The 20,767-nt window shown below is 56.6% G+C and overlaps 2 protein-coding genes across 5 annotated transcripts in view; one reads left to right on the top strand and one right to left on the bottom strand.

Moving 5' to 3' along the window:
* Positions 1-20,767, bottom strand: part of SLC5A10 (solute carrier family 5 member 10) — a 41,602-nt gene that overhangs the window by 7,342 nt on the left and 13,493 nt on the right. For 3 of the 4 annotated variants that reach the window (XM_075058506.1, XM_075058507.1, XM_075058508.1), the window contains 2 exons: positions 19,412-19,617; positions 16,979-17,114 (listed from right to left, as the gene is read on the bottom strand). In XM_075058506.1, coding sequence (XP_074914607.1) covers positions 16,979-17,114; positions 19,412-19,617 — 342 coding nt within the window. Of the gene's footprint in view, positions 1-16,964; positions 17,115-19,411; positions 19,618-20,767 lie in introns of all 4 variants that reach the window. The other variant, XM_075058505.1, reaches the window with a different exon arrangement.
* Positions 1,310-20,169, top strand: FAM83G (family with sequence similarity 83 member G). The gene is made up of 5 exons (XM_075058504.1): positions 1,310-2,282; positions 9,026-9,193; positions 12,863-12,987; positions 13,806-15,252; positions 18,887-20,169. The coding sequence occupies exons 1-5, from the start codon at positions 1,788-1,790 to the stop codon at positions 19,304-19,306; spliced, it is 2,655 nt and encodes an 884-aa protein (XP_074914605.1). The 5' UTR covers positions 1,310-1,787; the 3' UTR covers positions 19,307-20,169.

Consider the following 20,767-nt stretch of genomic DNA (forward strand, 5'->3'; position numbering starts at 1 on the left):
GCACATTTTTGACTCGTCTTTCCTTCCAAATCCTCCCTGGGTTTGGCGCTTCGCAAGACCACGAGCCCTGGCTGGGGGACGGGGCAGCCGGGACGCTGCATGGCCACCACCGTGTTTGCAGAGAGGAGCGCTTTGATGGCCGAGCACCCGGGCAGACGGGTGGCTTCGCCTCGGGAGCCTGACTCAAGCGGGGCTCTCATTTACACGGCTGCAAATCCAGATGAGCTGCACCAACGTGAGGGAGCGAGACACAGCCCCTGGCACTTTCCTTTTTTGCATCGGTGCAAGAATCTGACCCCGATTCTTGAAATTCGTCTTTATCTGAATTTCCAAGCAAAAAGCTCCAAGTTTCTGGCTTGTGAGCACCATCTAATGAATCCAGGGTAGGTTTTTTGCCCATCTGCCATAGCAAGGTCTAGTGCCATGACCATGTCTATTCTGCAAACCTCATGCCAAAGCAGAGAAGAGTTTAGAATAGAATAGAATAGAATAGAATAGAATAGAATAGAATAGAATAGAATATTTCAGTTTGAAGGGACTTACAATGATCATCTAGTCCAACTGCCTGACCAATTCAGGCATATTATTAAGGGCATTGCCCAAATGCCTCTTAAACAGGCTTGGAACATCAAGCACCTCTCTAGGAAGCCTGTTCCAGTGTTTGACCACCCTTGCAGTAAAGAAATGCTTCCTAAAGTCCAGTCTAAACCTCCCCTGGTGGAGCTTTGGAACTTTATGGCAGCTCTGACCCAGTGCTGCTCCCCGGACCCTCCTGGGCTTTGAGCTGCCACACCAGCACAGAGGTCCTTGCGCTCGGCACAGGAGGAGTTAACCACGAAGCAGAGCTGCTTTCCTGGAAAATATTGGCTTACCAGCTGGCACACTGGGAGAGGGGGAGATTTCAGGGGAGAACCGGTTTGGTTTTGTTTTGGTTTTTTTTTTTTAAGACAAACACCCAAACCCCTCCCCAGCCGCCCACCCACCTCCTGCACCCACATGGTCCCGGGGGACCCTCGGTCCAGGACGGAGGTGTGAGAACGGCATCAGCCGAAAGAGTTAATGTGCGGGCAGGGCCGGGAATGTGTGAAGGCAGCATGTGACTGCAGGTGGGGCAGGGCGGAGTGATGAATCACTCTTTTGCTTTTCCTCTTTTCACTTCTTGCTGTTACCTGTCCGGCCCCAGCACTGTGCGCTGGCAGGAGCCCGAAATAATCGACCTGCCAGCCAGGGCGATGCACAAGAGGCTGACGGAGACGTTCGCTGCCGTGAAACCCACCGGCTGACCCAGTTCTCCAGGAACGATAACGACGGACGGCATCTGGGCTGAGAAATCCTGCTTTTCTCCGTCCTTTATTAAGCCGATTTTTTGTTCATTTGTTTTCCACTTCTTATTTTATCCGGTATTATCGTTGTCTTGAAAGAGCGGAGGATGAGAACAGCGTGGAGCCGGAGGTAGAGGACCTTCCCGGTGGTGCACAGCCCCGTCGCGCAGCCCCGGCCGTGGGAAGCTCCAGGTTTTCCTCGCCTGGAGCCCTCTCGCTGCACGGAGCCAGGAGCAAGCGAGAAACTCAATCCTCCTCCCCGGTGCAGAAGAGCTCCAGCGTGGCAGGAGCCGGCGGAGAAGGGAGCGGCAGGTTTCCCCATCTGTGCATTGAGCCGGGAAGGACGAAGCAAAGCGAATTGTGTAAAGACTGGGGAATAATTAATTCCTTATTTATTGTTGATATCTGGTGCTCACCGGGGGTACAGAGCTCCCTTCGGAGAGCGTACCGGCGCGCGCGGTCACCATGGCTTTCTCCCAGGTGCAGTGCCTGGACGACAGCCATGTAAACTGGAGGTCCAGCGAGTCCAAGCCCGAGTTCTTCTACAGCGAGGAGCAACGCCTGGCCCTGGAGGCACTGGCCTCCCGCGGCCCCGACGCCTTCTATGAGGTCCTGAAGAAGGAGAACATCAGGGACTTCCTCTCCGAGCTGGAGCTAAAGAAGATCCTGGACACGCTGGAGACGTACGACCCCGGCTCCGAGTACATCCCGCGCCACGGCAGCGGCGCGGGGGAGAGCGAAGGTGATCGCAACAGCCAAGGGGACGAGCAAGACGTGGCCCCTTCCCTGGAGTACTGGCCCCAGAGGTCGGACCGCTCCATCCCCCAGCTGGACCTCGGCTGGCCCGAGACCATCGCCTACCGCGGGGTCACCCGTGCCACCGTCTACATGCAGCCACCCATCGAAGGGCAAGCGCACATCAAGGAGGTGGTGCGGAAGATGATCTGCCAGGCTCAGAAGGTGAGGTGCGCCGCGGGGACGGGGCAGGATTTGCCCCAGGCTGTTCTGCCGAGGACAGATCCGAAAGTCTTGCTCAGCCAGGCAATCCCTGTCCCGCGGGGAGGTCTGCCCAAGCAAAGGCATCGGGGTCAAGTGTTTGGGGTTTTTCCACGTTCAGTCAGTGTAATCAATATTTGGGGATCAGATTTCGCTGATCAGAAGATGCTCTTAGCCTGGCCCAGCACCCCTTGGGAGCAATGCGACCCTTCCCATCATCCGTACGACAGCATTATTAATCCCAGCGTCCCTACAAGGCCGAAGGGAAAAACACCGGGGAGAAAAATGGGTTGAGCTGCTTCCCAGCTGCGAGCCCACGGTCCCAGGCACCCGCGATCATTATTCCCAGAGCCCTGTGTGACTGCATGTGGCAACACGCAGGAACCAGAGGAGCCAAACTCAGCCCTGCGGCAAAGCAGCCAAAGCCGCCGGTCTGGCACTGACGTATACGAGGGTCAAGTTTGGCCCGAGATTGCTGCGGTGCTCCCAGCTGGCCTCATCCTGGCTTTAAGAGGAAAACAATGAGCTGGTGTGCAGGAGAAGGCTGGGGAGATGCCGACGGGATTTGGGTTGAAGCTTGTCCTCCCTGTGGCATCAAACCAAGGAGCAGGGAGTTGGGGTGCATAAGCGATGGTGTCAGGCTGGTGTCACGGGCAGGAGGACCAGGGCAGGAGGGAGATGATGGCGTGCGTTGAAGGCCAGCGGTGGTGGGCAGAGGTTGCTGGTATTTCCCAGTGACCAAGTCCCCGCTGGGAAGTGTGGAAGAGGTCAGTACCTGCTAGTTTTGCAGTGCTTTGAAGCCATTTGAGCTTTCTGCATCTGCTCCCTTGAGAAATCCAGCTCAGAGGGAGGAACATCCCAACCCCAGGGATGCTCCAGCAGGAAAATGGGGAGACCCTGCCAGGGTGGCTATGGAGCAGGGGGAGACAGGCTAGGATGTGTCGGGTCCACCCAGCTCCAGAGACCCCCGTGTCGAGGCCAGGGACAGTGCTGCGGTTCGCAGATCCTGGCAGGAGAGAGGGAAGCCTGGTGGCACGCAGCCGTCAGAGCTTCTCCAGGACCAGAGGGCCGGGGGTCTGAGCACGAAGACCCCCGGCTCAGGCAGGAAAACTGATCTCCTGTTGCGTCCGAGGCAGCCGGTTCACAGGGACAGCTGATGCAGGGGATCAGGGATGCTCCGCTGTGGACAGGAGCCATCTCTGGCCACTGTCACCTTGGGGTGCTGGGGCAGGACTTTCCCCAGCAGCAAAAGTCGAGGTGACCTGTCCTTACCTGTGACATTTTCCCCACCGAAGGACTTGGCAGTGAGGGCAAAGGGAAGGGAGGGTTGAAGTCCCATGGGATGGAGGATGGGGAGAACTCCCCCGCTACAAGTAATGCCTCATCTTCGGGTCTTTCCAGCTGCGTCTGACCCGGGCTTGCAGCTCCTGCCTGGCTTAGCTTACTCACCGCTTCCCGCCTGCCCCCACATAAACGGCATCTCCTGAGTCATCCTGCCACCCTCCTCTGGCTCAGCAGAGCCAGGCGGTTGAGTCAGGCAGCTGCCAGGCCCTCCTGCCTGCACCATCCCCACCTCTCCTTGGAGCCTCTCCAAGCCGCAGGGACGCGGCCACGGTCGACGCTGCCGTGCTTGTCACCGGTACCTTGATGCCCCCCATGAGCGGGGCTGGGCTCTGCCTCTTTGTCCAGGTGGTCCCCACCGGTGGGATGAGATGTGGTGACACCACTGGTGACATGCAGGAGCCTGCTCGGAGCTTATGGCACCCCAGGAAAAGTAGAGATGGGTGCGTGCTTCAAACCTGCCGTCTGCAGGGTCTGGGGGTGGCAGGAGTTACGGGGTCTGACAAGTGGGGTTCTTCCAGAGGTCTCCCACCCTGTATACGAGGATCGCAGTTACTGCAGCTGGACCCAGATGACCGCTGGTGTGGGTGCTCCTAAGCGTGGGGACGCTGGGCTAGACCACCCTCCTCTGCACCCGGAGATTTCAGCCAAGGCTTAAGGTCTTCACAGCAGCTCGGAGGTGAAAGGGTTTGGCTGAGGAAGCCGAGAGCGGACGGAGGGATGGTCCGGCTGCCACCCCATCAGATGTCGCGTAGGCTGGCCACGTGCCCTGTCCTTCCTGCGGTGTCCCTTGGGCCACCCTGTGGAGATCCCTGCCGAATTGTCCCAGCCCACCGGGCAGCGGCAGTGCTCTTCATCCGCCTGCGAAGGAGCACAGGCTCGGGAGAGCTTCAGTACTGCATCCCAGAGGACGACCCATGCCCCCGCCGCTGTCAGAGACACTCGGTCCGAAATGCTCCCAGATGCCGAACACCAAACACCTCCACGCAGGTCGCTGTCTCGTGGCCAGAAGAGCAAAGTTCACCTGACAGACAGCCTGGCTGAGGAAAGTTCAGAGCCCACGTGAGCGCTGCTGACACTGGGTAGGCTCACGGCGGCTTAGAGCTGGGGCGAGGAAGCCGAGAGCTGAGATGTGAGGCCCCTTTGATGGTGCAGATGAACCTATTTGCTTGCAGGAACGAGGCCAAACGCTGCTGAGTTCAGAGCCTCTGCTTTGCAGAGAGGCAAATGCAGGCGAGCCGGAGCAGGGGATGCAAATGATCCCCTCCTCTTTCTGGGAATAAATAGGAGAGAAGAGAGGAAGGATCCTGTCGCCACGTCCCTGCTCTCCCAGCAATTCCCCATCTTTGTGGCAACAAATGGAGGTGGTCAGGGACATGGTGCACCACTGGACTTCACCCTGGAGACCTTCACCAGGTCCAACTGTGGCACGGCCATCTCTCCCTCCATGTGGATCCCCACGGGCTGCAAAGCTCACAGGATGGGTAGGGAGGAAGATCTCCCTCCTCTCTTCTTCCCTAGATTTTAGCTCTATCTGAGCAGAAACTACAGCAGGCTGAAAACACTGACCTTGGCCAAAAGCCACCAGAGATGGCAGTGAGTCTGAGCTCCTCTCTGCACTTGAGGTTCCAGGTTGGGGTTGTGGTGATATAATTACCCTGAGCAACTTCCAGCAAAGGTTGGGAGGCCCTATTAATTACTGTTTACAAAACCTTCTGCCATTCCTGGATGAAAGGGTCGACAGGGGAGAGCAATTATTAATGTTACTTGTCCCACCTCTCCCTCATCCCAACACGCTTCCTCTAATTGTGCCTTGGTGCCTGCCTAATTTATTAAATGCCCACGTGGTATGCCCCAAAAGTCATTATCTGATGATTCAGAGTGAGCTAATAAAGAGCTGTAATTTCCTCTATAAAACATGATCCTGCAGTTTGTGCGCTCATCAAAGCTGTTCAGAAGAATTCCAACATCATTTGCCCAGTGTCCAAGGGGATGCCATGCTCACCGCTCCTCGGGGTGTTGGGACCCAGCACCTGTACATCTGCTGCATCCAATGGATCTTGGCAGCTCCTGGGACGCTGGGAAGAAAACCATCACCCGCTTGGGCGCTGGGAGCATCTGGCTGTAGATTTGGGGCTGCTCTTCTCCACACCCTCCAGATGAATGGCAAAGGGATGGCAAAGCTTCCTGGGATGACGCAGCGGCAAAAGGGTTTTGGGAAGAAATGTGGCTCTCCTGCTGCCAGGGACCTTCCCAGCACGGAGCATGCAGGGCACTGAGCGCTGCCCTGGTAGAGGTGATGGGGACAAGGGTGCCAACTCGCTCCCCGTGGCAGGATGGCACGGTTTGCTCCAAACACTCCCATTCCTTGGGCTGGGAAGCAAATACTGCACAGGATTTCACTTCTCTGGAGCAGACAGACCTCCATTCTTTGCAGATTAAACCCTGTACCTGGGTTTGGCATAGATCTAACCGATTCCAGCCAAGGTTTGAGTGTGGGCAGCCCAGCAGCAGACTTTGCCCCTGCGGTCCCTGGACAGTCACCACATTGGGAGCACTGCCAGCACCATTCTTACTCTCCTGGCCCATTTTGTGCCAGGGCAGCATGTTGGTACGCTGGCATGAGATACCGGTGACAAACCGAGGCCAAGCCTGTCCTGCAGGCAAGACGCGGCAGGGAGGGAAGCAGAAGCGCTGAGCAGCGACAGGATGCACCAGCCGAGCAGGAGGAATCGGGTTGAAAATGTGGGCAAGTGGGTGAGACCTGGGCTGCCTCACTACTACCTGAGCCAGCCACCCTGGGCGACTGCCTGCAGTGCACTGCCTGCTCGCCATCCCCACGCAAGCGGTGCTTGGGATGGGGGACGTCACCGTGCCCTGCCCGCGTCCCTGCAAAGCACCTTCCCATCTTCAGAGTCATAGCAGCGAGCCAAGCCCTTGGGAATGCCAGGACTGCAGTGGGAAAATACCCTTTTCCTCCCAAAATGAAGGCCAATACTATTCTCATCCCCAGTTTATAAGCCCTCAACTCCCCCCGGAGAAAAATGCAGCGCAGAGGCAAAGTGACATGACCATGGCTGGAGGGAGCATCGGTGTCAGAGATGGGAGAAAAGCATCTGCCACCAAACCCACCTCCTCGACCCGGGGAGATGCCATCCCAGCTCAGGTGCCCCTCACCCAGGACTCGCAGCAGGCAGCACAGCTTCTCCCCAGTTACTTGCTGTAAGTGGAAAAGCCAAGCCCTAAGCTTTAAGAGTAGCTTTGAACCTGTCCCACTTTACATCGTTGGCAAGACAAATGGAGCCCTCACTGGGGAACCTATACAAAGCGGTCACCTGGTTTTCTGCCTCAGTTTCCCCACCAGGACAAGGAGGACGTGCAAAACACACGAGCAGGTGCACAAGGGAGTGAGGATTTATCCTTTCATGGCGAAACCTGTTGAGAGGCTGTGGGGTGAGGATAAAAGGGAATTCAGTTAAAATCGAGTGGCAGAGCTGTAAAGTCGCCTCTCGCTCGGCTTACTGGCACCTCCCGAAATGCTTGTGTGTGGCTGGGCTTAGGGAGGTTGGGCCAGCATCAGAAACAGTGCGGGCTGGGGCTCCCCACGCAGCTTCGCTCCTCACCCCATCGCCTGCAGAAAAGGAAGAGCCAGCAGTGTCATAATGCACGATCCTCTTCCTAATTAGACCTCTCCACCTCCTGTGACACAAAACTAATTAAAAGGCAGCTTGGTGCTTTGAGAGCCCCGGACTGGACGTGCCTGAGTGTGCAAGCTCCCAGCACCACCCTGATCCCTTCCCTCCTGAGGGAGGAGGATCCCAGGGTCTCCCTGTGTCACCCCACAGCGTGCACGTTCCCATGCTGGTGTCCCCCCCAGCTCGGCCACACGCCGTGTCCAGCGGAGCCCTCCTGGAAGGGCGAAAGGCTGAGAGCACCCATCTCCCCCTGACCCAGGGCACCTTCCAGGAACAGCCCCAGAGACGGGGGCACCGATGGATTTCCAAGCACGGGACGATGACAATGCTGGTGCCCAGATGACAAGCCACTTTCCTGCGTGGCTGTTGCCACCCTGTGCGGGATGAGGGGAGGCAGACACGGCTGTGGGACTGCGCTGCCCGTTTGCTACCCCAGGGATTGCATCAGGAGGCTCAGCTGGGCTGTAGGAACCGCTGCTGCATCATGGGCGATGCAATCTCCAGGAAAGCAAAATCCACAGGCGTGGAGCGAACTTTGGTGCTTAAGGCAGCCATCCCAGCAAAAATCCCAGCGCGGCTGGACGCGGCGCAGATACGTATTCCTATCACACGTGGGACTTGCTCCAGCAGCAAACACCCTGGGTAAAAAAAGCAGCTCCGGTTTGCAAAGAACGGTGACGTTGCCATGTGCCAAACCTTAACTGTCGCCAAACCTTACTGTCACTGCACGGGGTGCTGGCACCATTGTCCCGGCTCCTCTCCGCTTTCGTACAGCCTGGGAGAAAGGAGGGATGTTGTGCAGCAGGAGCAACACCCCGAGCACCCAGCAGGCTCCCGGCCACGCAAGGGCTGGGCAGCGAGACCAAAAGGGACGTCAGCAGCCCTGACAACAGAACAACCGCCTGCCCCTGGTGCTCTGCTCTGGCCTCCCGGTAGAGAGCTAACCTTGAACCCAACCCCATCGCTGCCAGCAGCAGCCTGGGCTTGGAAGAGCAGCCGGTTGCAGGCACTGGGAGCTGCAAACTCCTGGCTGCTTTTAAGCAACCTCGTCAGCTTGCACCCAGGCCTGTTTTTTAAAAGGTATTAAAAGTTATTTCAGCCCCTGAATACACCTCAGGAGTATCCAGATACTTTCTACCAAGCTTAGAGTCACTTTTAGCTATTTTTTATACGGTTTCTGTCAGCACAGGCATGCATGATAACCCCAGAGACAGCAACCACCCCATGCAACATGCCCTCGGACAGAGCGACACGTTATTGCTTCACAGGTTTCTGGTGCTCCCTGCAATGGGGCCACAGGCAGTGCCGATAGCAAAGGAACACCAAACTTCTCAACCCGAAACTGGACTCTGAAACTTGTGGAGCTTGTGAAAGGCAATAAAGTTAGATACACCCTCAGAAATCAATTTTTCACAAGTGTATTATGTTACAGGCCACCACCAGAGACCAAACCTCCCATAGCGACAGCAGAGGAATGGGACTGGGGACTCCTCCTTTCCACCCTCAGGCTGGCTGGAGCCAAGGGGGGAGCCTGGGCTCCCCCCACACCAAATCCCAACCTCCTAGAGACAGAGCACGTTGCTTCAGCTCTCACAAAACAATTGCTGGCTATATCTTGGGGCTGTCATGCAGCCATGCTACCCAGACTCATCTCTCTCCTCCCCTCTCCAGGTCATCGCAGTGGTCATGGACATGTTCACCGACGTAGACATCTTCAAGGACCTCCTGGATGCGGGCTTCAAGAGGAAAGTGGGAGTCTACATCATTTTGGATGAGACCAACGTGAAGCACTTCCTTCAGATGTGCGAGCGAGCGCAGATGCACGCCGGACACTTGAAGGTAAGGATGGTCCGAAAGGGCTGGGTAATCTCCTCCGATGCAGGGAGATAATCAGAGTTATCAGCCCTGCTCCCTCCTGTCTTGGGGGGGATCATAACCCCCAAACTTTGGGCAGTGCTAGCTGAGTTTAGTCCATGTGTCCTGTAGCCAAAGCTGAAGGTGATGCCCAAATCCAGGAGCAGCAGGATGGAGGGGAATGGATGAGAGACGGGGACGTGGATTTCCATCCAGCAAAGCTGGATGCAGAAAGCCTGGGGGGCTGCTGGTACCCAGCCGGAGCTGGCTTTGGGGCAGTGGGGTGTTCAGGGAGCTGCAGCCCCACAAGGGTGGGCACGACTCGAGCAGGGCACCGCAAAGCCCAGGGCAAACCTACGTGCTCTGTTTGCCCTGGTGAACAAGCCGGCAAAAGAGAAGGCGCAAGAGGCAGACGCTCTGCTGGGGCCAGATCCACGCTGTCACCAGCCCCATGCCTGCTCCTGCCCCAGGGGCAGGACCGGCAGGAGCAGCCGCCGGCCGGTTCTCTTTGCTTTCGGGCTTTCCCTCAAGTCAAAGGCTGGAATTAAAAAACTCGATTTTCCCCTTTTCTGGAGCCTCCGCCCCAGCACGGAGCCGGGAGCAAAGCAGGGAGGCACCCACGCTGCCCGCGGCGGCGCTGGCAGCTGCCAAGGATGCCCTCACCGCTCTCGCCCGCACCGGGCAGCGCACCAGTGGCACCGATTTGCCCGCACACGCCGTGTTCAGCCGGCCCCGGAGGTGCTGGCGGCTGCACGTGACATCGCTCCTGTGCACGAATCCTGTTTGGAAAAAAGGGAAGATAAAGCAGCACGGGCGATGCCTGGCAACACGGGGATTCGGTCCCCAGCCCAAAGTGCCCCAAACCCTTTACACATCCCTGTGCGTGCAGGGGGTACAGAGAAAATCACCTGGCACGGTGTTTGTGCAAAAAGCAGAGGAAGACGAAGGGGCAGAGGAGAGGGCAGGGAGTTATAGCAGCCTCAGCAGCAGGACCCTCGCTCCAGCCACAGGACAGAGTCCCGGGCTCTTGGCTGGGCACAACGTTTCCCATCGCCAACATCAGATGCAAACCCGCCGGAGCAGCCCAGCGGTTTCACTTCGGGGCTTGCAGACACCCCTCTCCTGGCTGTTCTTCACCCGCCGGCTAGCGAGCGGCTCGGCCTCGCCTGTTGCTTGGCAGAAAAGCGATTTTTCTGCGCCTGACGTCACCCGGCCCCGCGCCGCTGGCTGCCAAATGGCTGGCGGGAAGGCCCATGCCTGGGCAAGCTCGCCAAATTTGCTTACGGTGAGGGCGAACCCCCTCCCCAGCTGAGCAGGATCACGTAGGAGCCACGACACCTTCATGCCAGGCTGGAGCGGGACCGGGATACGGGGAGTGGGGGGAACTCGGGGACCCCCAGCCCGGGAAGCCAAAAGCACTAGCTGGCCAAGCCTCACGCTTTCCCCAGCCGCCGAGCCCGCCGGCCCTGCTTAATTGCTGCTCACAACAATTAAAGCAGACTCAGCTGAGCTTTACCCGCATCCAAACTCCCTGGAGAGTCTGGTATCCTGCAGATTGCTGCTGCTCCGAGACCAGAAAAGCCAGAGCTGACGCACGCTGGTGTTTTAATGCATTAGCAGCCCGGTGGCAGGACTGGAAAAGCAGGAGAACATCTGCAGAGCTCGGCAAATGTCTAGAAGTTGGGATTTGCCACATATTACAGCCAATTTGCTGGCATGGGATGCAGCAGGGCAGGAGGCTGTGAGGAAACTAGGGCAGTGTCTGGGAGCTGCTTCGTAAGCCAGGAGATGCTAACAAAACATACGTCGTTATCTGGGTGCCTTCTGCGCTTCACAATTAGCAAGCTGGCTTGGGCAAGGCGGTCGCTTCGTTGAGCAACGGCGAGTGCTTGGGGAGTGATTCACCCCGTCCCGGGCTCGGCAGCCGGCCATCGCGCTGGGCGCTCGCTCCCTGCGCGCTCGTCTTGGGAGAGATTAAATAAACAGATCTTACTTAACAGCAGCGATACGCCGGGAGCGAGGAGGAAGGGAAAGGTAAACTGGCACCTTGCTTCTGGGGAGCTTTGTTCCCCTGGGTGTTACCTGAGAAAAACCCACGGCTGCTTTGTGCCTTTGTGCAGAAGTTTGGCTCTGAGCGGGAGAGATTGATGCCCTGGGAGAGCTGCGAGCCCGGGATGCCCAGGCTGGTGATGGGCAGAGGGCTCAGCCTTGGCTGCAAGTGTTACCCAGCCGGCTACTGTGCAATCCAGGCAATACCACTCTCTCAGCAGCCCCATGTGTAGGGATAACATAGGACAGGGATGGGAATTGCCACCCCAACCTGCTTGCCAGCCAGCCCCCAGCATCCCCAGTGCTGCCCGCTGCCGGACACTGGGGTGCTCAGCATCGGTTTCCCTCCAGCCACACCAGGGAAAAAGGTGAACGCTAGAAAAAAAATCAAATGCACCAAAAAAAACCCCAAACTTCTCCACTTAGTGTGTAAAACTTCCCTGGAAACCCAGTCAGGAAAGTCTTTACTTTTTCATCATGCTAAAACCAGCGTTGAATCACCGCCCCTCCTGCCAGGTACACGGGAGCAGACCAGGGGTACTCAAGCTCGGCTTGCACCCGGGCTTAGGGCTGTGCCAGGTCATGGTCTACAGGGAGAGAGCAGAGCCCAGGGAAGCAGATGAGGAAGGCTGGAGGTGGGGAAGGCAAAGACTTTTGGTGCTTTTTTTTTTTTTTTAAAAAAAAAAACAACATACCACAAAAAACAACCAAGGAGGGCATGACCTAGTGACGACACAGTGCCTTTAGCAATGGCATTACCAACATCCCAGCAGGAACAGGAGGAATGCAGGTGCTTTCATAAGAAAATATTTTCTCCCCACCCAAGGGAGACCATTTACAGTGAAAGATGCTATCTGCTCAGCTGCAAATATATGCTGGTGCTCTCCACAGAGATGCATGGAGACACGAGCCAGACTGAAGTTAAAAACCATTTTCTCAGAGCCAGGGCTGCCCCTCTGTGCCCAGGCTCCCTGGGGGGAGGACACCCCGCTCCCCAGCCACCTCCGCAAGGACCTGCGCGTCCTCTTTGGGCCACATCTCCAAGTTTCGTTTCCTGGGGGTGAAACATCTTTTCTTTTCCCCACCCACCCCTAAAAACAGGGCTAGATGCTCAGATTTAGGAGCATAGCAAGGGGGGAGCCTGGTGGAGGACAAGCCCACTGCCATCAGGTCCGCGTGCGGTGTCCTAGGGTCACCACCTCTCCCTAAAACCCCTTGTACATCTCCCGCTGCGGTGGAGGTGAAAAAGCACCTCTGCCCTGGTGGCATTTGCATAGATCGCAGGAGATGGAAAGCATTTGGCAGCACTGTCCCACGCTGCTCACCCATGGACGCAGGCAGCGTTGAGTTCAAGAGGTAGAAAACACTGTCCAACACACGGGCAAAGCAGGAAATTCTTGAGTCCGTTGTTTGCTGCGTGGCCTCGGGCAAGTTATTTTATCTTCCCATCGCTGTGGTCACCTCTAAGCTGGCCATGAAGAGCGTTTCCCAGTCCTCAGAGGGGCTGTGGAGCATCCACGGGGGCATCGATGGAGGGGTGAACGATGGTCTGAAGACCAGCCCTTTGCTTCTGCTCCCGCTCATGCCTCTGCCTTTGCTTTGCAGAACCTGCGAGTCCGGAGCACGGGGGGGACAGAGTTTTTCACACGCTCGGCCACCAAGTTCAAAGGGGCTTTGGCCCAGAAGTTCATGTTTGTGGATGGGGACCGGGCCATGTGCGGATCCTACAGGTAATCAGCAGCGTCTCCTCTTGCCCACTCCATGGAGGTGTTGGTCAAAGGACCGATGTGGACCCACGTGGTCCAAGTCCTGGTCCCTGGCCCAGCATGGCCCCAGGACCCTCTCCCAGACTTGCTCCCCTCCTCCTAAACTGGGAGATGAATTTGCAAGGCCAGCCTGAGATTTGGAGTGGGACCCAAGGGGTCCTCACCACCCCACAGCCAGGTCTAGGACACCCCTCCTTCCCGGAGGTGGTGGGACACAAGTGCTTCTGCCAATGGATGTGACGAGCACAAGGAAGGACAAAAGCACCAAACCGCAGCCAGCCCTAGCTCTCACGTTGACCTCAGCTTTTCCAGTTAAACATTTCCTACCCAAAGTATTTTCCAATTTGTCCAAATGAAAACTTAGTTTGGTACAAATAGATCAGTCTCAGTAAGCTTTTCAGCTCTAAAAGACAAGTTTCATAAACATGGAACTGAAACCTTTCCTACTTTCTGGCCACAACAGAAACCACATTCATTTATGAGTCGCTTTTCTTAACTAACCCAAACTGAGAAAGGCAAAGTAGCCAACACTAAAGGGAAAAACTAACTGGCCCACAGCAAATGTCTTTTATTTTTACTTCAAGTTCTAGTGTGCTCAAGACTTCAATCCTTCATTCTAATTTGGGATGAGAGCTATTTCTTCCATCTCATTATTATTAATGTTTACAGTGAGATCATGTCCCTGGTAGCACCATCAGTCCCCCAGGGAAAGCCAGGGTTTGGGAGAGGCGTGTTATTTACCAGCGAGTGCTCAGAGAGTTTCCAATGTGTTTCTGTTCCAGCTTCACCTGGTCTGCTGCGAGGACAGACCGAAACGTCATCACGGTCCTCTCGGGCCAAGTGGTGGAGGCGTTCGACAAGCAGTTCCAGGAGCTCTACCTCATGTCCAAGGGGGTGAGCCTCAAGTCCATCTCCATGGGTGAAGAGCCTGAACCCGAGCCCGTAACACTGCCCTCCGTCGTGCCGGTGACCCCCGCCAACGCTGTGGTGAAGAAGCTGATAAACCCTAAATACGCCCTGGTGAAGGCCAAGAGCGCTGACCAGATCAGCAAGACTTCATCCGAGAACCAGGACAAAAACCAGAAGACAGACAATAAAGGCAAAGCCCTGCCCGAGGGCCAGGCGGGTGACAGGCACGGCGATGTGGCAGACCTCTCCCTGCTCATCCACCCCGGCCTCCTGAATCTGGAGAAAGCCAACATGTTTGACTATCTGCCCACTTGGGTTGAGCCTGACCCCGAGCCTGGGAGCGAAGTCTTGGGCTACATCAACATTATTGACCCCAAGATAAAGAACGTGAAGCTCTCGCAGATGAACCGCATCAAAGTCTGCGACGTCTCCCAGGCCAGCGCCCAGCACCGGCAGATGCTGAAGAACAGGGAGATGGAGGCCAAGAAAAACTCAGACAGAGACCCACTTCTGGTGTCCCCTTGCCAAAGACAGACCCCACAGACCCCCATGGAAGCTCCTGCAGCCCCTGCTACCAGCCCCATCGAAGGCACCAGCTGGACAACGAAGCAAGCAGGAACGTTCGCTGCTTCACCGTTGGGCCACCGCTTGAAGCCACCGGAGGAGACGCTGGAGGACATCAAGCCCCCGGTTCCAAAGCCAAGGACCATCCCTCTTGGCGTCCTCATGACCAAAGTCATTACGCCCTGCGACAGCGGCACTGCCCCGGAGGGTGACACACAGCCGCTGCTGGCCGACCACGTGGGCGTAAAGCAGGAACCGGAGGAGAACCCCAACAGAGCTTCAACGGAGACCTGCCATCTCCAGCCAGACCGGCTGGTGGCAGGACCACAGGAGGACAAAGGGCCTCCCTGCGCCCACAATGGGCTGGGAGAAGAGGAGGAGGAGGAGGAAGAGGAGTACATCACTCTCAGTGACCAGGAGAGCTACTCCAGCAGCTCTGCTGACCACAGCTACCGCCGCTCCAACGCCTCCTCCATCTCAGACGAGTACTTGGAGGTGAGGGACCGCTACGGGCCGCTCCGGCGAACCAACTCGGACGTCACCCACAACGGGGAGATCCTTCCCATGCAGAGGAAGCTCAGTGACCCTCACATCAGCCGGGGGACCTTCCTCAGCCCCCTGGGGAGCCTCCCATCCCTCAAGCATGTCCGTGTGGAGGACATGATGAAGAGAAGGAGCAACGCCGTGGAGATTAGATGCGTGCTGCCCCGCACCATCCTGGATGGCAACAGCTCCTACCCCAGCAGCGCCGCGCAGGTAGGACTTTTTGCTATAACCTTCCCTATTTTTCTCCACCCTACAAAGGTTGCAAACCTGGAGGTGACCCAGCCAGCTCAGCCAAGGCGTGGTGTCATCCCTAGCTTTGGTGTCGCGTCCTAGATGCTGAGATCAGACTTCCCATAGGGGAGAATAACGCCCTACACGCGGCGATGGTAGGAGTCACCCAAGAGGTGCTCTTGGTCAGGAAGGTGGTGGCCATGCCACAGCTCTTGGTGTCTGTAATGGGAACGGCTCGTAAAGGGGAGGTTTTCAGGAATTAAAGGTTATCCCGTGGCATCAGGCTGTGGGACAGGGCCCAGCAGCTCCAGGCACAGCCGTACGGAGCTGTACGGGCTCCATCTCACAGCCCATCAGCAGTGGCATCGTGCCCAGCCAGGGACAGACTGTGCATGCAGGCGTGTCCTTCTCAGGCTTGTTTTCTAGCTCCTTGCAAAGGTGATTAGCATCAAAGTAAAAGCATTCGGACACATAATTAGGCAGAGCAAGACAGCAGAGAAACAGGGACAGCAACCTCTGTGGGCGAGCATTGCAGTCAGCAGCTTCATGGCTGATCCACGAGTGATGCCAGACCTCGTCACCGCACCAGGACACATGACAGCACCCTGCTGCAAGACCACAGGGTGCACGCCAGCATCCCCGCTGCTGGAGCACGGGGTGCACGCCAGCATCCCCGCCACGGCAGGAGCATCACCCCATCCAGGCAGGGGGATCGCAGGGTCAATCTCCTATTTCCAGCCAGGCGCTGCAGCCTCTTGCACCACTACCAAACATTTTGGTTCCTCAAGGCTCCCAACCCCCTGTTTTTGAGGCATTCAAACCCCCAGGGCTAAATCAGCAGCTAAAATCACTGAAGCCACCTGAGGTTATCCCAGCTGAGCATCTAATCTGTATTTACAGGGAATTAAATTTACTAGCCCAGAGTCCATTTGCTTCTCCCTTCCCAGCCAGTGGCACAGAGCTCAGAGCAGGGTTTTAATCCTCGCACATCAACTATCCCCTTGCACCCTGCAGAGCCAAGCAGGGCAAGGAGCACCAAGCCCTTTGATGCTCCGTGACCCAGGTCCCAGGTGCCACCTTGCTCAGAGTGGCCGGGTACGTTGGTGTTCCTGCAATAACTTGTTCCGGCCCTTTGATGAAAGGCAGATAATTAACACACCATCAGGGTTAGGAAAGCCAGCGCTCAGCTGATGGAAATGTGCAGAGAATAATTTCTCCCATGCGTAAAAATAATAAACCAAAGCAGTCCTCGAGTAACTCTCTGGAAACCTCAAATCCAACAAGAATCGCCATCAACACCCACCAAATATTTTTATTCTGGGTCCACATATCTTATGTGCTGGCCCAGAGCCGAGTGTAGCCCAAAACGCAGGCAGAGGCTCACTCGGGGCAAACATCATGTTTTCCGTCACACTGAGAACACAGCAGCCAAGTTATCCCCGGAGCATTGCCTTGCCTGAATTCATGCAACCCTGTTCACACCCAGCTGCACGGTTAATAGAGTACAGGAGCGTTGGCTGATGCACGGCGGGTACAAGGAGAGCACCGGGCACACTCAGGTCCTCTCCTGACCCTCTCCCTCCTGCAGAGCCCCCAGGTCTGTGCAGAGCAGAGGTTTCCAGACAAGCCCCTCTCCCATTCATCACTCAGTGACAGGCAAAATTCCCACCCTGCCAGCTCCGCACCCGCACGGCGAGGCCCTTACCTGGGTACAGGACCCTGCTGATCATCCCCGGCATGATGATAACGAACAAGGGCAGCATCTTCAGGTAGCTGGCCAAGATGGAGCCGGCCTTGGCGTGACTCAGGCTCTTAGCAGAGAGCGACCGCTGGACGATGACCTGTGGGAGAGATGGGCAGGACGGCTGAGCAGCCACCAATGCCTCCTATTCCACATCAGCCTCCTCCTTGCCAAACTGCATCCCAAGCATCTCCAAACGCTGGAGCCACTGGGCATCAGGCCCAAAGGCAGAGAAGATGTGTACCCAACCCACGGGCTGGGTTTCTCTCCAGACCAGCAACGGGTCGGTGTTACGCCATAGCACCACAAAAGCCCAGTGCGACCACAGCAGCACATCCTCCTGCCAGTATTAACCATTCCCCACCACCATCCTCTTCCCTCTCGCTCTTTCTTTTCCACCTCCTCCCCAAAAAGTGCCCACGATGAAATGGACACCGAGTCCAGCCTCTTCCTACCACAACTCCACCACCCACACTGCTCAAACCATCACACCTCAAAACTCTGGCCAAGCCGTGTCCATCCACGATACAGCCAGCCCTTGGGCTTTGAGGCAAGCTCTCTTAAACAGGCAACTCCATAGGAAATGCTGACCTTAAAAGAGCTCAGACTCTCCCAAAAGGCTTACAGAGAAGTGCTCGGTACCAGGATTCGGCCACTCCTGAGCAAGCACTGGCTCATGTTACTGGTGCCGGTTCCTGGGGTGGGATGCTCGGGGAAGCTGTGGTTTAACTTCTGCCTGAGAGCCAGAGCATGTCAGGACCCTCAGGACCCACCACCCAGCTCAGGCACCATGTGCATCACATCAGGCACATGATGACCTTGCAGGGAGAGGAGCTAAATCACCCTTAGTCCCTCTCACCCAAAGTCTCAGACCCTAGCACTGATTTTAAGCAATCTAGTTAAATCAATCTATCATTACCTAAGCTAAACTGCTTTAACGCAGCCCTCCTGGTCAAAGCGGGAGGTGTCTACTCAAGGACCAGAGAGACCATCGGGACATTGGGACTAAATGACTGAACACCGAGCTGATGCCAACAGCACGGCGGAGATGGCGGTGCCGGCGGCACGGCGGGGGTCACGGCAGAGGCAGGGCAGTTCGGTGCAGCCGGCTCTGCAGCCTCCCAGCCCCGGCTCGTCCTGCCATCAGCACCTGCGCTCCCTAGATCCAATCTCACCCGGGTAATGTCTGCACAGGGTGCAATCACACCTCCAGATTGCTGCGCAGACACGCCCGGAGAGGAAGATAAATATCTGGTGACCACAGCCATGCGTTAAGGCCTTACTCAGTCCAGAATTAATGGTGCTCAGACCCGATCCAAACGTGTCTCTCAACCCAGCTAATCAGAGCCACCCCCGCAGTGGTGTTGCAGCTCACTGTTGTCTCCTGATCCCACCTCCTCTCCCAACCCTCCATCCTTTCATCTAATCTCGGTAGCCACCTAATCCCACAGGTTGGGTCTGGATGACTGAATGCTCTCTGGGCCTGAAACGAGCGCTTAGATGATTAAGATGGGCGTTCAGGCTGCTGCTGGAGAGAAGGTGTTGAGATGCCGCTGGCGTCCTTGGTCCTGGATCTCCAGGCAGCGGGGACTTGGCTCAGGACAGCCTCCGGGCTGCTGAGCTGCTGCGATGTGCAGGACAGCGTGTTGCCAGAGCAAGAAATCTGAGGAGCAGCAATAGTTAAGACTTGAGGCAGTTTTGAGCTGCCACCGGTCTCAAAAGAATTTGGGCAAGGGAGTACACCAAGTGGCAGAGGGATTTGTCCATGAGGACCAAGTCCGTGGCACAAGCGTGGGAAGTTGTGTCCTTGCAGGGGAACAGCATCCTTAAAACGGCAGCAGCTCATCTCTTTCTCTGCTTTTTAACAAACAGGGGACGCACATCTACCGCTACCGACCCAGGAACCCCGCAGGCAGAGAACAAGGCAAGGAGGTCTCCTGCTCCCCGACACAAGAGAAACCCTCCGGGGCCACCAAATACAGAGGGGATGGAGCCGAACCCAAAAAGACCATCGCAGGCAGCCAGCCCTACTGGCAGAGCAAAGCCTTCAGCCCCAGCAAGCCCACGCAGCCCGGCCACCTCTCACCAAGCAACACCAGAGCATCAAGCAAACGCTTAACCTCCTTGCCGGAAAGCCAGAAGACAACCGAGGAGATGAGGACACCCCTTGGCATCCCGCTCTCCAAACTGTCCCAGTCCAAGCACCTCAAGAACAGGGTTGCGGGAGCCCCGGGTGCTTCTATTGACTCCAAAAAGAAGCCCCCCGAGACCACCAGCCAGAAGGACCACTAGGTGCTGATGCAGGTGGACTTCCAGGGCGAGAGCAGTAGTGGAGCGTGCCTGGGCTTCAGGCAACGCCGTGTTACATGGGGCAGGGGGATTCTTGTTTACATTTACCTGGTCGGTGCACCAGTACCATGTGGCCATGATAGACAGCCCGAAAGTCATCCCGGTCCAGGGCAGATCTCCAGAGACTGGGTCTCGGAAGAGGTGCATTGCATCGGCTCTGGGCAGGTGGCAGGTAGTGTTGGGAACAATCTTGGATGGCATGGCTTTTAAATAGGCCTCTTCCAGGTTGGGGTAACCTCCGATCTCATTAAAAGCTGGAAAGCATCATTGGAGGAGGCTGGTTAGTCGAGCAAAACCCAGTGGCCCATGAGATCAGCTGGCAAAACGCTCGCCAACTCATTAACTCAGAAGCGCTGCCCAGAGAGGAAGGGCTCGTTTGTGATCAGTCGTGTTTTCTTCTAGTTATTTAAGAGACTTCTATCAGCATTTTGCACAGCAGGTCCCATTACAGTCCATCCTCCCTTCGGAGGGTGACCTGTGTCCTGGGACAAAGGCTCCTCAAGGGACCCACCTCTTTTGACCTTGTACTGTAAAAGCAACCTGTTTATTAAAGCTCCCCAGTCCCAGAGCAGGGGAAACTCACCTAGGACTATTAAAATGAAAGATTAGGTAGCCTTTGATTTGATATACTACAGTTCAAGGTGCCTTGGCACAAGTGTCCAGCCAAAAGTTTTCTACCCCTGTGAGCATTTCCCTAGTAGCCCCCATGCGGCTCCACCCCCAAACCTCCAGCAACCAGTGGAAAAAAAAAACCAAAAAAACAAACCAAACAAAACCCCAAACAAACAAAACCCCAAACAAACAAAACCCCAAACAAACAAAACCCCAAACAAACAAACAAAAAAACCAACAAACAAAAAAGACCTTCACTGCATTTTTCCTAGGAAATGGGATCCAAGGTCTGGGTCTTAGCCTGAGCCCTGCTGAGGAGCACATGCCGCGGACAAGCCCTAGCAAGCGAACCTCCGAACCCTTGGCAGCTGCCTCGGTGCTCCTCTTGCCCGTACCGCAGCCGCCAGCCCCCGGCAGCAGCTGCCAACCAGCCTGGGGCTCTGCCCTGGCCCCCCACTGCTTCCCTGCTCCTGGGGGGGCACGGGCTGAACGCTCCTTGCAGCTGCCCTCGTACCTCCAGCAAGAAAATTTTGGAGCCAGAGGCATTGTTTTTCAGAGGCGGGAGGGATGGGAGGCACCCGCCCCGCTCCCCCCATGAGCCGCGGCCACCCACGCGGCGGCCGTGGAGGAGATAAGGAGGGAGGTGCGTTGGCACCTCCATACCCACGGCAGCTGCTGATGCTCGGGAGAAGAGAGGAGGCTCCAGAGCCTCCGTGGGTCTCATGGAGGGGAGACTCAAAGCAAGACTTCCGAGCATCCCTGGGTGGCTTTCCCCCAGTGTGGTCCAGCATC

Source organism: Buteo buteo, chromosome 27 (assembly GCF_964188355.1).
Source record: "Buteo buteo chromosome 27, bButBut1.hap1.1, whole genome shotgun sequence".
Taxonomy (NCBI): Eukaryota; Metazoa; Chordata; class Aves; order Accipitriformes; family Accipitridae; genus Buteo; species Buteo buteo.